The sequence below is a fragment of the Falco peregrinus genome, chromosome 2, assembly GCF_023634155.1.
Source record: "Falco peregrinus isolate bFalPer1 chromosome 2, bFalPer1.pri, whole genome shotgun sequence".
NCBI lineage: Eukaryota > Metazoa > Chordata > Aves > Falconiformes > Falconidae > Falco > Falco peregrinus.
The window spans coordinates 76,537,167-76,554,120 of record NC_073722.1 but is presented as its reverse complement, the minus strand read 5'-3'; the positions used below and the strand labels follow the sequence as shown (position 1 = coordinate 76,554,120).

General features: G+C 39.5%; 1 protein-coding gene across 7 annotated transcripts in view; it reads left to right on the top strand.

Moving 5' to 3' along the window:
* Window positions 1-16,954, top strand: part of SH3D19 (SH3 domain containing 19) — an 86,835-nt gene that overhangs the window by 39,474 nt on the left and 30,407 nt on the right. For 4 of the 7 annotated variants that reach the window (XM_055794625.1, XM_055794627.1, XM_055794623.1 and 1 more), the window contains exons 3-7: window positions 1,876-1,916; window positions 9,027-9,069; window positions 10,279-10,426; window positions 10,653-10,854; window positions 11,464-12,459. In XM_055794625.1, the coding sequence (XP_055650600.1) occupies window positions 1,876-1,916; window positions 9,027-9,069; window positions 10,279-10,426; window positions 10,653-10,854; window positions 11,464-12,459 (1,430 nt within the window). Of the gene's footprint in view, window positions 1-1,875; window positions 1,917-8,093; window positions 8,135-9,026; window positions 9,070-10,278; window positions 10,427-10,652; window positions 10,855-11,463; window positions 12,460-16,954 lie in introns of all 7 variants that reach the window. The other 3 variants (XM_055794628.1, XM_055794630.1, XM_055794624.1) reach the window with 2 other exon arrangements.

Sequence of the window (16,954 nt, the reverse complement as noted above, 5' to 3'; positions counted from 1 at the left end):
AAGGGCTCGTGCCACCGGCAGAAAGAACTTAACTTGTTCCTTTTGGTTCTTACTGGTACTTGAATGTGCATACTTCATAATTTCCAAATTTTCTGCTATAAAATAAAGTATATCTTGAATTCTGACTACAGAGAGTGTTTTGCTACTCCAGAAAATTCAGATTCATGTTACCAGACTTCACTTTCCTTCCTGTCTGATATTAAATATGATTAAGATAAAATCCTAAAGACTGTAATTATTCACAATAATGAAAGCAGGAGAATAAAGCTTCAAAAGTGAACATCCAAAAGAGACTTGAGTTACAAGGAATTAAAAAAGGAGTCTGGGGTGCATCTGGGAGGAACATAGAACTGAAAGTGTTTCTTAAAGATAAAGCTGTATTATGATGGGACGTTTTGAAGGAAAATTAGAATCCTTTTCTGCTGACAGCGCACAGTGAAATATGACTGATAGAACTGTTTTCTAACGCAGCTTTGCTAGCTGTGTGGATGGGGGCCAAGCCACATTTGAACTGTTTCTGAAACCAGACAAATAGGCATTGTTTATCCTAGACTAGCCAAACTATTTCAGAGAACAGTTCAGTCAGACCAACATTCATTTCCAGTCTTAATTAGTTTTCAGAATGACTGTAGAGGGAGGACATTTTTCATCCATGTCCTTTTTGACTGTCTCTTTCTTCTCTCCTCCAAATCTCCCTATTCTTCATCCCGCTGGAGTAATTGCAGCCGTCGGTAATTGCAGTGGAAGCGCATGTGGAGCTAAACTGAGCCCTGATGGAGTTGGTGTGCTGCACACCTGCTGCAGGCGGAGTGAGAGCAGTGTTGAAATGCTAATGCCCACCCTGTACTACCATTCCTGCTGTTACACTGCCGCTGAAGGCTGTAGTGGGATGGTTCTGGAAAATACTTGATTAGTATACCTTTCTGTTGTCACTAAGCTATTGTATTAATTTGAACCACATATATTGTCTTAATCATCTTCAGTCTTTAAAAAGACTATTGAAAACTTCCAGAGGCATCTCACCAAGTATTCTTTACCTGCTGTATTTAAAAAAAAAAAAAAAAAAAAGAGCAAAATAAATCCTTTTCTGAAGTAGTTGTGTGTTGTTTTTTTTAAATCTCTGTAGCTTTGCACAAGTGGCAGGTTATTAATACCATGTTCTTCAAGTTAGCAACAGCTTCTGAAAATGATAATCCCAAGTTAGTTTTGGTTTTTACCTGCAAAAATAGTAAGGACTGCTATATCTGTTAAATAAGACATTCAGAAGAGAAGCATCAGAAACCTCAGTCTTACCAAGGAAACAGATGAGTTGCCAGAAGGAAACATTTTTCTGTCCTTGTGTATCAACAAATTTTTGTTTGTGTTGTCTTCCTGTCTAACCTCACCCACCGAGTTATTACTGAAAAATGCAATCTTAACTGAAAGGGAAGACAAATTGTTAAGTAATTGTTGAAAATATTTAGCAAAGGGCTTGTAGGTTTCTACTCAGCTGTGTAAGATTTATTTACAAGAGTGTTAAGTCATTAAATGCTTATAATCTGAGAATATGCACACCCACATGGGCTTTTCTCCAGGTTTTCCCATCAAATGAGACAGAATGTGAACTTCAACACAGAATCAAGAAAAAATTGTTTTAATAATCGGTTCTCTATCTTTGCAGAGTCTTGCAGCTAAGCTGTAATCTGGTTCTCATTAGAAGGGGTTGGGTATAGTTGTATACTCCAGGAGTTTGGACAAGTTTCTGTAAGATAACAACCTAGGGGAAAAATGTGCTCGACAAACCCTTTACAATGTAACGGGGAATTTCTGTGTGATGTTAGTTGTTTTCTCTTTGAGACATTAACCACATTGTAATATTTTTTTTTCTTCATTAAGCCAAGGACCCTTGTCATCCATAAGAGCAGCAATCAAGAGATGTAAGTCTACTTTTCCTATTCTTTGAGAACCATAATATTGTAAGATTGCTACATCTTTGTTTTTAGTAACTGGTTAACTTTACATGTGAAAACAAAGTAGCAAGCAGGCTTTTGGAGGGCTGTAATTTCTTTCTCTTTTTTTTGCTTCACATAGACCATCCTTTTGCTTTGATGACAGGCTGTTCCTTCTTGCCAGTTACTAATGTTTTCTGATTTACGCACTAATGCATTTGTGCACAGATGTAATTGGTCCATCTCTGAAGAACTTGGGTGACACACAACCAGTTTTTAGTTCACTTGACAAAGCAGAAGATAGTTCTATTTTAGTAGAAACTTGCATCAACTGCTCCTTGACCACAATTAGAGTCATGGTCTGGGCACACTTTGGAAAACAAAAAATTGTTTATAAATCTTGAATGAAAGTCCAAACTCTTATTCCCTGATTTCATAGTTTATCTCCTTTTTCCCTTTCCCTGCTCATGATATTTCCCAGCAGAGAATTTCTTTAGCTTCATCTTCCAAAGTATTTTACTTTACTGCTGTTTCTTTCTTCTGCTTTTCATTTTTATTTCCTCTCTGTCCACAATTTCCATTTCATATTAATGAAACAACCCTCAGGATTCTGCTATGGGGGAAAATAAATTAGTGTATGTACTACTGATTTGTTTCTCCTGGGCTTATTAGTCAGGGACCCATTAGTATGGATTAGGCTGGAGGCAGTCAAAGGGGATCGTGAAAGCATTATTCAGAGCAAATCTTACATGGTGCTTGTAGTTAAAATGCAGCACTTTATCTCTGCTGTTGCTGCCATAGATAGGAAAGTGGAAAACACGGACAGCCTTTTGTGGTGGAGTCAGAAATTGATTCAAGGCTGCCTAAGCCCCAGTACCTTATCTGAGGAAATGTCTAAAAGATCATTAAGCAATTGATACCCGTGTTTTTGAAAATATGGTTGCAAGTGGTACTTTGTTTTGAGGCACAATCAAGTAAAAAAAACCAACCTAGTCAAGAAGCTCTGGCTCATGTTATAACATTATACTTAATATTAATATGTAAATAACTATGATGAAATACAAGTACCATGTGAATTATTCAGATAATAACCTAGAAAAAAACGTCCATGCAAATATCAAGGCATTGTACATGAAACCATAGTTCTTTGTATGCCAGTAACCATACCTGTGGATGGACCTAAATTAAAAATGGACCCCGAGTAATTCCTAACTCCTCTTGCAATTAATCTGGAAGAAGTATGGCATTCTCTGGAAAAGTGTATTTCCCTAGAAGAGTTAGAAATCTATTTTTATTTCTTAATCACAGCTTCTGTGGGTTCTTTAGCTCTAATTTTCAACAAACATGATGGGTACGTGCAGGGTTTCAACTTTTGAACCTGTGGACAATACTTTATATGGCATTGTATTGATAAGTCTCCCGGTGTCTTGTGGCCAAAGAGGAAGAGGGTTTATTTTCCTTTCAACCACCTTGACTACAACTCTGGATAGAAAGACGGTGTCATTTTGTTTCAATTGTTTGACAGCTCAGTACAATTCAGAAAAGCAAATACGCATGTGAACATGAGATGTGCTCAGGAGTAACTTTTTAATCTCAACTCTTCAAAAGTTACCCCTGGCTTTGTAATAATGATCTCGGGCCAGGACACACCACTAAATCCAGCTCCCACTGAAGTCAGTGAAACTATTTCCATTGATGCCACCACAGCAACATGCACAAGAATGCCAACAAAAGTAAAAAGAGGCAAGCCAAGTGCTGCAGACCAAGGGTAGCAATGGTTTCTCTCACTTCTCCATTCTTCCAGAATAGGGTGGCATTAAGGAGCAGGGCTACAGAAGCAAGTTTGCTGCTTTAAAATGTTCGAAGAACCTGCAAGCTTGTTCCATTCTCATTCTATCCTAAGCAAACATCCTTCATTCAGCCACATATTTGCTTGTATACAGCTTGTATGCACTCTGAGGCTGTGGCTTCCCATTTGGCAGTTTTGCAGCCATTTTTGGCTGCGGATTTTGTTTGTTTTTCATTTTTGTTTTGTTTGAGGGCTTCCTAGGTTCTTTTGGCTCTCAGTTCTGTGACCTCATTCTCTCCCCATCTGTACAAACATTTGCGCTGGCATAATGCAGGGAATAGTGCAGAGGCAGGAATATACAGCCCAAGGAAAGGTGTAGGGAGGAGTGAAGTGCCTTCATAAATCATTATTGTAAAATTTGAGTGAAACTACAGGCTTGCTCTAAGGGTGTAGTTATGTAGATTTTATTCAGCACCAATGCCAATCTCTGGTGCACAGCAGTTTGGTCAGCTGTGAAAAGGGTATTTCACCTTACTGGGGGTGGAAAGAGGAATCCCCACCCCCCCTAGGTTGTTTTTGATCAGTTCCCTCACTGAAGTTGCCCAAAGAAGAGCTGGAGCTGAGAAGCGGAGGCAGGAAACAGAGACCACTCTTGGAGGTAGCACATCCCTTCCCCTGTGCTGCTGGTGATCTGAGCCCAAGGTGAGCAGGTTCAGGGAGATAAAATGGACATAACTGTACAGAAAGTGCTTATTTTTTTATTTAACACTGAATACTAATGTTTGTTCAAAGGGGACAGAGGTCTGTGTTTGGAAAGGAAATTGGGCATCTCCATCTCTTTTAGCTACATTCAAGCATTAAATCAGCCCAGCTCTAATGTCAGACAATCTAACATTTCCCTGAGATGCCTGGAAACAGAACCAAAAGAAAAGGAGCAAGGCCTCCCCCTTGTGCCAAGAAATAGTTCAGGAGAAAAGCTTCAACTCTTACTTCAGAAATGCATGAAATTTTCTGATTTACTATGAACCTCCACTGCTACAGAAATAGTCTAATCAGATTTTGGGTGAAATTAGACTTTTTTTTCTGATGTTGTCTTGAGGATTACCTAATTCTTTTAGTGTTCCCTGAAGAAAGGCCTCCACAGCTATGTAACACACAAAGACTGCAAGCATGGCCTCTTGCACGGGGTCATTCTGGCAGCTCTTTCGGTGTATTGCTTGATAGGTAGGGGAGGGAGTGCTTGCCCACACTTGAAGCTGTCCTTGAGATACTACAATGAATAGCCTTTACTCCTAGGCAGCTATATAGTGAGAAGAATTAACTTCTCAGTCTAATAGTCTACATATTTCATAGGACTGACAGTAGAAATGTCTAGCCTGGTGTTAGAAAAGCATTGAAAGAAGCTGGTTTTTTAAATATTAGCACACATCCTCGTTGTAGGAAGTAATATTATTACTTTAAAACCCACTCATAATAGTTAATATGAATTAACTGAAAAAGTTCATTGGGAGGATCATGTTTACTCACAGCTGCTGGAAGGGACAATAATCAGAAAAATTTGGAGCTTGATTTCTCACAAGGCTTGGGCTATTTGAGGCTATGGTTCCAATTTTTAATGCAAAATTAAACTTGCTTTTAAAACACTCTGCAATGACAAAACTCTTCAGTATTTCATACAGACTTACTAATGGAAACATATGAATATTATTTTGCAATGTCTATATTGTGGAAGCACTCAGTGCTCACAACAGGATGGTATCTCTGAGCAGATCCCTGAATGAAGTTTATAGTTGCCGCTATGCTGCCTTTAAAGATTGCCTGAAAGACTGTAAATTCTAGCCCAACTCTCTTCCAAAGACTCCAAAGTACATGTCAGGCTTCTGTTGCCACCAGCTTGTCTGTAGCATCGTAATTTATGGGCAATACTCATGGTTTTACTTATACAAGCATCTTGATTTCGTATCTTGAAATGCTCTCTGCACCATACTCTGTGTGTGTTTCAAGTAGAAATAACGTATTAAGTGGATTTGACAAGTAGGACCCAGAGAAGAAACAGCGGAGGAAAAACATTTGAAACATAAGTATATAGCACAAACTCAGTACACTTTACAACTGCACATTCAAAAGTAATTGAATAAAGCCCAGTAAATAGTGCTTGTAAGAAATATGTAGAGAAAATGAACCTGTAAGTGACTAATCTGTCCTCTATTTACAATATTACTGTTAATCCTTTACTTGCTTAAATTCTACTATACTAGGTTAAACACATTTAGATGCCTCTTTGACACTACTGGAAATAAATAGTGACAATGTTATGAGTTGATTTGACATTTTTTTCTTTTCCCTGATACCAATAAAGTTATAAGATTAAGAAGTGTGGATTTTATGCACTTTTTTTCCTCTCCCACCTTTTAACTGCTTTGCTTATCTTTTACTTAAATACTGCTAAGTATATGCTTCTGAAAATCTCCACAATTCTCACCCTGAACATTTCTCAGTGTGGAAGTTGAGGAGGCAACTGTCTTCAGTTGTCAATATGTCTACGAGCACTAAAATACATTTCCATTGACTCCCCTGATGGAAGAAAGTTTTTTTAAAATCTTAAAGCTGTCATAATTTGAAATCTTGGGGGGGGGGGGGGGGGCGCGGAATTAATAGAATACTTTCTCAAGGCAGTCCACAAAGGGAATGAAGAATAGACTTACAGGATCAAAAGACCGCAAGGCCGGAAAAATGGCGATGGGTGTCTTGTTTTGTTTATAAATCAGTTGTGTGCTCTATTTTAAAAATTCATGTCTTCTCTCATACACTTTTGAATTTAAATTCCTTTCTCTGAAATGGTAAAGGAATAAAAGCCTTACAGGTCTGGGAGCAAGGATTGTTTAGAGAGTTTCTATTTTCTGTTCTCTAGCATTTATGAAACTCCAAGGAATACATGAGAGCAGAAGATGGAGTAGCTTTTACCTCTGTTCCTACTGTGGATTTAAGAACTTCCAAAACAAAAGATGTTCTAAAAGTGTGGATGTAACAAAAATGTGACAGGAAAAAGAGGGGAGTGATTGATGGAAGGAAGGATACTGTCAAGGTCCTTAAGAAATAAATGTTTATATTAAATGGATGCGTACGTGGAAGTAGCTTGATTCCATAAATACTTGGGAGATTTTTTCTCAGCCCCCCCCCCACCCCAAATTGAGCACATTCTAAAAACTCATATGATGGCTTGGATATTAGCCCTTTTGAAGAGACATATTTATATCTGCCAGTAAAGTTGTTTTTATATAAATACTTCAGATGTTTTGTTTTCAACTAAATTCACTTGTTTACTTGAAATTTGAAGTGTGATGGGTTACATAGATACCACGCTGGAGTTCTTTTGCCTATATTAAGAAAGGAAATAGGTCTTTTAGACTTTTTTTAGGCTTTTCATATTTGTTGTACTAACTTGAATAAATAGAAGTCACTTAGAGTTTCACAGGAGAAAACACCATGTAGAATTTATTTGAAAATGAAGAAAGAATGAGATTTTGACAGGTCTATCAATTCAGGTTTACATACCTCATTTCTAATGCACTTACCATTGTAATTCAGCTATACCCCAATCAGATGTACTGAATACATTTACCAAATGAACACTTTCTTCCATCATCTTTGCAAAAGTAATCTTGGAATTAGTTGATTTGGGTCAGTTTGTTTTGTTTTTTAATTCGATGTGTGTATTAGATCATTGCTGTGTTAAGATCTCTCAAGAGGAAAGTGAAGGTGAGGCATAGGGTATTTTTATTAACTTGTTTTAGCCAAACAATTTTTAAAGAACAGGTTTAGGAGATGTGCAGTCATGCACAGAACTTCGCAGTGTGCCTCTTACTGGGATCAATCTGCCTGCCCATGTCTCTTCAGTAGATGGGAGTATAAATTATGGGATCCCAGCTTCTTTGCATCTGTATCAGCTCCTAGGTGTAACACATTGTTTTTGGAAGGGAAAAAGTGCAGACCCAAATAAACCACGTTTTTAAAGTAAATAAAGCATTGAAAAAGATTTGACTTCCCTCTCTTTGTTCCTACAGTGGCTCTTTGTTGAGCCATACAGTGGACATTATCATATTCAGTTATATTCTTCATGGTTAATTTATTGCAAGGGAAACTTCTAAACAGCCATTGTTAAAATGAGCATGAGATTAGAAATGAAATCTGCTTTTATTTTAGTATTTAATGCACTATTGAGAATAGACATTACAGTTGTCCTCTTACAAAGCTGGCACGTGCCCTGTCCTTGCGTGACTAACCCATTTGATCATGGTTTCTGGCACTCTGACGCCTTGGCTTGTTTTCCTTCACCTCCTCGTCCTCTTCTGTAACCCCTTCTTTTTTTTCTCTAGCACTCATGAATAGTGCACATCAAAAATGCCCTGTGGAAGAGGTACGTCTGGCACAATACTATGTGACTCTTGAATCAAGTATGCTTTGCCGATTGCAGCTAATGATTCTGTGATGGCATAGGAACAGCGTAATTGTCAGCTTTTGCACAATAAGACTTTACCACTTCCTAAATTGCACTTGCAATCCAAAATTTGTCCCTCAGATCATTTCCTTTTCTCTCTAAAGAAATCAAAGTGAAAATACAATGTGGCCATTGAAAAAATTATTTGAATGTAAATATGGCAAAAATAGAAAAATGAAGAGGTCAGGATTCACTTCTTTTATGTAACTTAAAACATATGACTTGGAAAAAAAAACCCACAAATGTTACTGATTTTTAATCTACAAGTGGGTAAACTTTAGGAAGTTTCTAGCTGGGAACATTTAATTTTTTCCTTTTACATGAAGGAGGGGGAAATAGCTTCTTAAATTTTGTGCCTTAGTACTTTTCATTTCTCTAAAACAAATGAGATTTAAAAAAGCTTAAAGAATAAATCTCAGAAGTGAGCCATCAAAAGCAAAGCCAGATGTGTTTAACTCTTCTTTTTGTTTTATTCATGGGTTGTTTCAGCTAAAAGAAGTTTCAGCTCCAGGTTCACCACAATGCAGGATGCAGGGACAAGTAGTGAGGAGGAAAGGGGGCAGGACCATCTCTCTTGGTGGTAACTTGAACATATAATGACTTAAGTCATTACGAAATAGCACCCTAAACCTTTTAAAAACTTCTCATATTTAATAGAATTATTTTTTTTTTAAACTTGGCCACTCTTAAAATCTGGAATTTATGTTCTCCATTTCATTGATAGTGGATTGGTAAGGGCTGTGCTATTATCTTATTGCTGTGACAGTGTATTTTAACCTCTTCAAAACTTTTGTTTCTTTTCTTTAAATAGCTTCTCGGACCTCTAGCCATAGCGAACAGCAGAGGGATAGAAGGTATGATGATGTTTTTTATATTACAATTAGGTGTTACTATAAAACTTGTTACATTCTGTCACAGTATTGCCTTTTATGGCTTTCTCCTCTAGGGTGTTTCTTTTCTCCTTCTCTCTTTTCTTGGTATGTTTAAAAATAAATTAGGCAGGATAAAATAAATATCATGATTCTTAAACACAAGAGTTTGAGGAGTTTTCTCATCAACTTTTGTGTGTCTTTAAAGAAGAATGTAACCAACTATCAGACCTCTGCAGAACTGTTTTACTTTCCTGACATCTATTTACAGGATCACTTCACAGTGCCAATAAGCACACTTTCAGGTCTCCTTCCAGTTTCTCAAAGGACATTGAGAAAAGAGGTCACCAACCTGGATAGCTGGTGAGCTGAGTCTGCCATTCTTTCAGGTGTCAAGGAACTGTAGCCCTCTTTTTTTTAAAAAATCTTTTTACCGTAATTTTAGAAGTTACACTTCTGCAGGGTTTTTTTTGGGTCAGCAGACAGAAGCTTCTATAGGCTTCATACTCACGAAACTCCTCAAAATATATTTTGTGTAGGACTCTAGATTGATCAGTAGTACTCTGGGGCATGTTCTGGGTACGTGGGCCATCACTGCAGCCTATGCTCTAAGGCAGTTGTTACAGGGATAAAACAGGGGTAGTACCTATAGGTCTTTAACTGCCACAGAAATCCCTATGGTACTGGCTGCTGTAAGGACGTAGGCCCTGCCCCAAAAGCCTGTGAGACTTGCTCTGCCCCACTTTAGCACAGTGGGAGGTTTCCCTCGAGGTCTGAGGATAGACAAGTTTTTAGGTAGCCAGCCAGAAGCATCTGGTTTCTACTGTTTTCATATCGTAGCAGGCTAAGGGCAAACACATGGTTAGTTTTCATTATTTCATGAAGAGTAAGATTTCTTCCATCTGAGTTACATACACTTGTGTTGAAGGACTTTAAGCATGTAAATTATTTCACTGAAGCCAATAAACCTACTTTTTGGCTTAGGCATTTAATTAGGTGCTTTGAATGGAAGCCTAAGTGCTTGTTAGAAATGTCAGGTAAGTTACTTTGAAAGCAGGGAAAAACATCTCGGGTTCAATCAAAAAGACCTGAACTATTTTGATTTCCCATGTAGAGAAAACCTTGGTCTTTTGTACTTAAAAGAACTATTTTTAAATGGTTTAGGTAATTATTCCACTTTGCCTTCATTTCCAGGCGTCCTGAAATTACAATAGTTGCTGCTGAACCCCTCCGGCCATCCTCCTGGTTTCCAGGTGCAAGCCCTGTTGCTCCTCAAGGATTAGGATTCCCTTCTGCTTCATCTCATGCTCAGTGGAGGAGAAATGAGCATATTCCAGCTGAGGTGAGTGTGAACTTACATGATATGTGTTTGATTTACAAAGGTAAAAAGCACATTAAGTTAGAGAGGAATAGGGTTTTTGCTTGCTTAGGCTTTCATCATATTGGATAAAAGACTATGACAATGTTCTTTTCCTCTGCATATGTTAATTCAATATTTTTAAATCTATGTGCTTTTTATTTGAAGGATCACATCTGGGCGTCCATTAATATTTATCTCTGTTTTGTAGCTTCCACCATCATATGAGCAGGTGATAAAAGAAATCAATCAAGTGCAAGTCAATACAACAAATAACAATAATGCTGCTGCTCCTAGACATACCACTACTTCTGCAACACAAACTGACTTTCCGGAGGAACTAATCAGCCGTTTGCCAGGAAGTAATGTAAAAACTAGTGTGCCTACACACTGGGAATCTGCAGTCTATCCAGGTGAGGCTATTTTGAATTTCTCATTGATGAAACCTTACTCTGTCTCCTGAAGATGTCCTTTATTACTGGTCTGTGCAGCGTTTAATATGAATAACAGTTACATTTCTGTGGATGATTACTTCTGTAAATTTATGTAAAAATTGTGTCTTCTGATGAACTACCATTGCATTCACAGTCAGATTGTAATTAGATCTTAAATTTTTGCTCAATTCAGCCATAATAACAATTGCTTTAGGGCCAGAGGAGCTCAGATGTTCAACCAGAATAGCAGCAGAGTTACACATTCAGACTGAGAAGTGTGCAAACCAAACTGGGGAAGTTACTGTACTATTCTTTGGTCTAGGTGTTGCTTTCATGCCCCTCATGCTTTAAGCTAACAAGCAGTTTTGAACTCACAATGTGTAGACAACCGTGCATTTCAGCAATCTTCAGCTTCTTCCTATAGTTCATATATTTTTCATTCATCTTTTTAAAAAGAGATCTATGGTTTCACAAGCAGCAGTAAGTTCTGAGTGAAAACATAATTTTTACCATCCTGATTGCTTACAAAAAATAACATAAATAAAGAGTTGTGGAATAGATAACTAAAACCTTTTCCTTTTCTCTTAGCAGTGCAGAGTCCTCTTAAACCTCCTAGGCCTTCTGCATCTCTCTTGAATAGGTCTCCTTCAGAAAATGAGAATCCCTTAATAGTCTTTGAAATTTCTGAAGGTCAGAGGTGCCAAGAAAATCCCAATGCTGTGATATGTCCTGTGCCAAAGCCAAGATCGAGAAGCAATCTCAGACCTGTGGTCAAAAATACTGAAAGTAAGATAGACGATGGAGAAGAAGTGAACCAGCCTACCACAAAAAGGCAGCAACCTCCAGTTCAGGAGTCACCTCTCTTAGATGATAGCTTACTGGACAATCACTTGGTGATGGACAGCATGAGTACAGAAAAGAGCCAAAATAGTATTGTTTCAAGGATCAAAGTTTTTGAATCCCAAGGAACTAATGATACCTCAGGATTATCAAAAAAGCCAGAAATTGCTCCTCGTTCATTTGCCCCAAGACCTGCTACTGCAAAGAAGCCAGTAGTTGCTCCAAAGCCAGGAGTAAGCAGAATTTCAGGAGACTGGGATGCATGGACAGAAAGCAAATCGACACCTTCCAAGGAACTGCAGCCTCAACCTGAAGTAGTTGGGAGCAGTGTTACAACCAAACCCGAACTGCCAAAGAAGCCAAAACCTGGCCTTGTTAAAAGTAGTAGTAGTGATTTTCTTGATGCAAGGAGTGGATCAGTTGCAGAGAACAGCGATGGACAGAAGAAATTTCCTGTTCCTGCTCCAAGGCCTCTTGTTCCTAAGAAGTCATTTTATGCAGAAAATCCTGCACTTCCTTTGGCCTCACTAAGACCGATTGCTGCTCCCCCACGGGCTTCCGTATCTGGCCAAGAGAAAGTTTTCAAGTCTCTGGGGGAATCGTCACCTGCAGCCAACTCCTCAGCACCTACTTTGCAAAATAAACTAGATGTGGAAGAAGACCTGATCAGTTTTGATGATGATGTTTTGCCCCTAAGTCCAGCTTGTGTAGCTACAAATAACATCAGTTCTGAAGCAGCAGCAGGTAAGAAGAAATTTTTTCAAACTGTCACTGTGGTTCATTACTCTTTGCAGGTGTATGAGTCTGTGTGGGTTATGTCTGCCTGTCTTGATGGGGTTTATGTGTATATATGAAATTCTTGGGTTTATATTATGTCAACATCACTATGAAATTACTTGAATTTCGAGACTCGGGAGGCTTCAGGGCTATATAAATCTCATAACTTGCCTGCTGGATTTATTACATGATTACTAAAATAATGATAAAAGATTTGTTGATGTACACTAGATATCACTTCCAGAATGTATCACAATTCTCTCTGGGGAATTTGGAACATCTGACTTCTCGCCATCTAATCTGACTAATTTATTTGAGTGCCTGAAGTTCTGTAGTGGAAACCTAATCATCTAGAGAAGCAGCAAGATTTGTGGCATCTAGGGAAAATCGTGATCAAACATACTGGGATACTCTGCTTGTCTCACCAGTGCCTACTTATTTTCTTTTTCCTAGCTTTGTCTTGTCTTGTCATGCGACTCTATGCTTGTTACGCAAATTCAATTTTTTCTAATAAGTGAAAACAGTTATTACATATGTACAGATTTATTACTACCACCACTACATCCCTTTCATAAACCTTGTTTGATTCCATTAAGTGCTTGGGGTAGAATTTTTTTAATGGTTTTTTTGGTAGTTTAAGACACAGCTGAGTGTTGGGCTGTCATTAAATTTTATAGCAGTAGGTTTTTCCCTCCTAATGTTCAAGAATGTCCTGATTTAGCTTAGCAGTCCCGTTGTAATCCAGGTCGAGTTCTGCTTTAAAACAGATGGTGTATCATACAAAATGCTTGTTTAAGGGACTAGCTATGATTTTTTAATCTTTTTTTTAACCTCATGTATTGAGTTTATGGGGCAAGGTTTTGCTGGGGGGGGGGGGGGGGGGCGCTACAGGGTTGGCTCTGTGAGAAGCTGCTAGAAGCTTCCCCCATGTCTGATGGTGCCAATGCCAGCCAGCTCCAAAATGGACCCACCGCTGGCCAAGGTGGATCCCATCAGCAACAGTGGTAGCACCTCTGTGATAACATATTTAAGGGGAAAAAGTTGCTGCGTGAAACCGATTGCAGCCAAAGAGAGGAGGGATAATATGTGAGAAGAACAACTGCAGACACTAAGGTCAGAAGAAGGAAGGAAAGGAGGTGCTCCAGGTGCCAGGGCAAACATTCCCCTGCAGCTCATGGTGAAGCCCACGGTGAGGCAGGCTGTGCCCCTGCAGCCCGTGGAGGTTAATGGTGCAGCAGATTCCCCACTGCAGCCCGTGGAGGTTAATGGCGGAGCAGATCCCCACCCTGCAGCCCGTGGAGGAACCCACGCCAGAGCAGGTGGGTGCCTGAAGGAGGCTGTGACCTCCTGGGGGAAGTCTGTGCTACAGCAAGCCCCTGGCAGGGCCTGTGGCCCCACGGAAGAGGAGCTCCCACCAGACCTACTGTGGAGCAGTCTGTTCCTGGAGGGCTGCATCCTGTGGGAGGGACCCATGTGGGAGCAGTTCGTGAAGAACTGTAGTTTGTGGGAAGGAGTCATATTGCAGAAGTTTGTGGAGAACTGTCTCCTGTAGGAGGGACCACACTCTGGAGCAGGGGAAGAGCATGAGGAGTTCTCCTGCTGAGGAGGAAGGAGCAGCAGAGAGAGCGTGCCATGAACTGACTGCAACCCCCATTCCCCTGTGCCCGTTGCAGGGAGGAGATAGAGAAAATCAGGAGTGAAGTTAAGCCCGGCAAGAAGGGAAGGGTGGGGGAAAGGTGTTTTTAAGATTTGGTTTTATTTCTCATTACTTTATTCTGATTTGATTGGTAATAAATTAAATTAATTTTTCCCCAAGTCAGTCTCTTGTCCATGACAGTAATTACTGAGGGATCTCTCCCTGCCCTTATCTTGACCCACGAGCCTTGTGTTATATTTTTCTCTCCCCTGTCCAGCTGAGGAGGGGAGAGATAGAACAGCTTTGGTGGGCACCTGGCATCCAGCCAGGGTCAACCCACCACACCTCACTTGTCATTAAACATCTCAGCTTTCTGAAATGAGCAGCATAGATACTGTGTAGTTGTCACAGTAAATTGCTATTAATGATCGTTCAAAAATGTGATTTCTTCACCATTTGTAGATTCTATTGTTAGATGAAGTTCTGGTTTGCTACTGTTTCTGCTCTGTATTGGCATAAAAACCCCAAGGCAGATGTCAGAAGTCCCTTCAGTCCCTGAACTGTTAAGATTGATATGTATGGGCGTACAGACCTCAGGGAAGTTTATGAAACCAGTGAAATAAGGCAAAAGAAGGTCCTGCAGGAGAGGTGATTAGGTCAACATGGATACAAGTGGGTTTTTTGGGGTGGGTTTTGGTTTTTTTTTTTGGACTGAGAGATTCCAGGAACACTGCAGAAGCTGTACCAAGCCTGGAAGGAGGAAGGGTTACAGGGTGACTGGAGAAGTGTTTCGTACTTATGTCAAGGAAGTATATCACTGATAGTGTCTAGCTGGGAACAGAGTCATGATCATTGTGTCTGGAGACAGGGGTTGTGGACAGGCGCTGTGCATGTGATAGTTTTAGAAGTGCGAGGGATGACTCTTGTTTTCCATAGGGTAAAACTTTCATAGTTTCAGCCATTTTATTATATTAATGTATGCAAGAAGCAGAGGGGAAAATGTAACTGTTCTAAGCAGTAGGCAAGAAAAGAGAATACTTACATTTTGAAAGTGCATAAAAAAGAAAATTATGTTTTAGCTATATACACTAAAAGACTGCCGTTTGCCCAACCAGAAAAATTAAATAACATTAATTCTTCTGTTAAATCAGGAGTTGGGTGAGCTCAAATGAAAATCACCTGAAAAAACAGCTTTTGTGATGTAGTAGGAATGTCAGTCTTCATCTTTCTGCTTGGTGTCCTAGGTGTCATTCTTGGTGTAATTAAGAATACTTTACATTCTCATGGTTAACAGAAGAATTATTCAGAGAATAGTTTCCTGACAACTTGAGTCACCTGTCCATGATTTTATTCACTCAATAAAATGGCATCTTTGCTGCAGCCCTTTCTTACCTACTAAAGAGAGGAATGTCTGACAGCATTATCACTTTATTACACTGTAAAATTAGGATTCATTCCAAATTTTTACAGGCATTTGTGAGCTCAAGATAATATTCTCTACTCTTGATTGCTAATGTTGTGCTATGTCTTGACAAAGCATCCACAAGAATGCTGGCCTTCTGAAAAATGAGGCAACACGAGGCACTAACACTAGCTATTTCTCATGTTCCCATAGGAACAGCTTAGGATTTGCAAGATGAATCCACAGTAAAATGTTTTGTAAAGTCAAGAAGAGAAGGTCTAATCTTGCTCCCAGTTCCCCAGACCTTTGCGTTTCTTACGTATTTGTCATTGTCCTTATTTAGCAAAATGACAGCACTCTGTTTGTTGTTATGGCAACCCTAGGAAAGGAGGAAGGCTTTTATGCAGTGCTGTTTGAGAAACAAGCTGTTGGTGCTTAGTTTCAAAGAGCAGGGTTACAGATTACAGCATTCACAAAACTTAGGGTTTTTTTCTGATACAGCACAACCCCATCTGGTACTTAGACTAATGTAAATAGAACTGGACTGATCGATCACTGCTGCTGCTAACACCTGATGGAAAGTAAGAAGGTAAAGCAGTCAGATGAGGAGGGCGGCACAGAAGTTGGAGTGACCATATAGCAAAAGGTGGACCAGGCAAAACAAATTCAGTCTCCACAGCCGTTTACTTGACTGATGTAAGACATCAGCTTCCTCTAACAGAAGGCTGGCATCACCACAGTAATGAAAAGTATTTTAATATTATTTATGAGCAAAGATCAACAGCATTGGCAACAAAGCAGTTTATGGTTTCACCAGTTTAACTGTCAGTGTTTAACTGGTAGTTTTAACTACAAAGCTAGCTGGATGATTTTCTTTCAAGTTTACCTCAGGCAATCCCATGGGTTTCATCAGCATTTGACAGCATCTCCAACGGCACAGCTGTTAGTAGAGTCAACTTGCCCCTGTCCAAACATTAATAATTTTATCTTTGACCTGTATGGAGAGGGGAAGCTGTTCTGGTGCAAATAGAGGCTGGGTACCGAGATCCCTTTCAGAGCTTTCAGCATCCGCTCTCCCAGTTGAAGTCTGTGGGTGCTTTGGAAGCTCAACAGCTCTGAGATTCAGAGGTGAACTGTGGCAAAACCTTGCGCCCAGCTTCTGTCTCTGATGGTGGCCCAAGGGAAGTGCCAGAAAGAAGTCAGGAATGACAGGTGTGTCAGGCTGCTTCTTTCATCAGCAGCCAAAATCGATGCCAGTTTTAAGTGCCATAATTTTGGACTCAGAGGCTGGCTAGAGATAATGTTCAAAGCCATTTGTATCCTAATGAAATTCCTTGTGTTCAAGTCAGTTATTGAGAATGTGAAGGCACCTGTTTGGGACTCTAAATCTTGAGATGTTAATGCTTTGATAACAGTTGTGATCT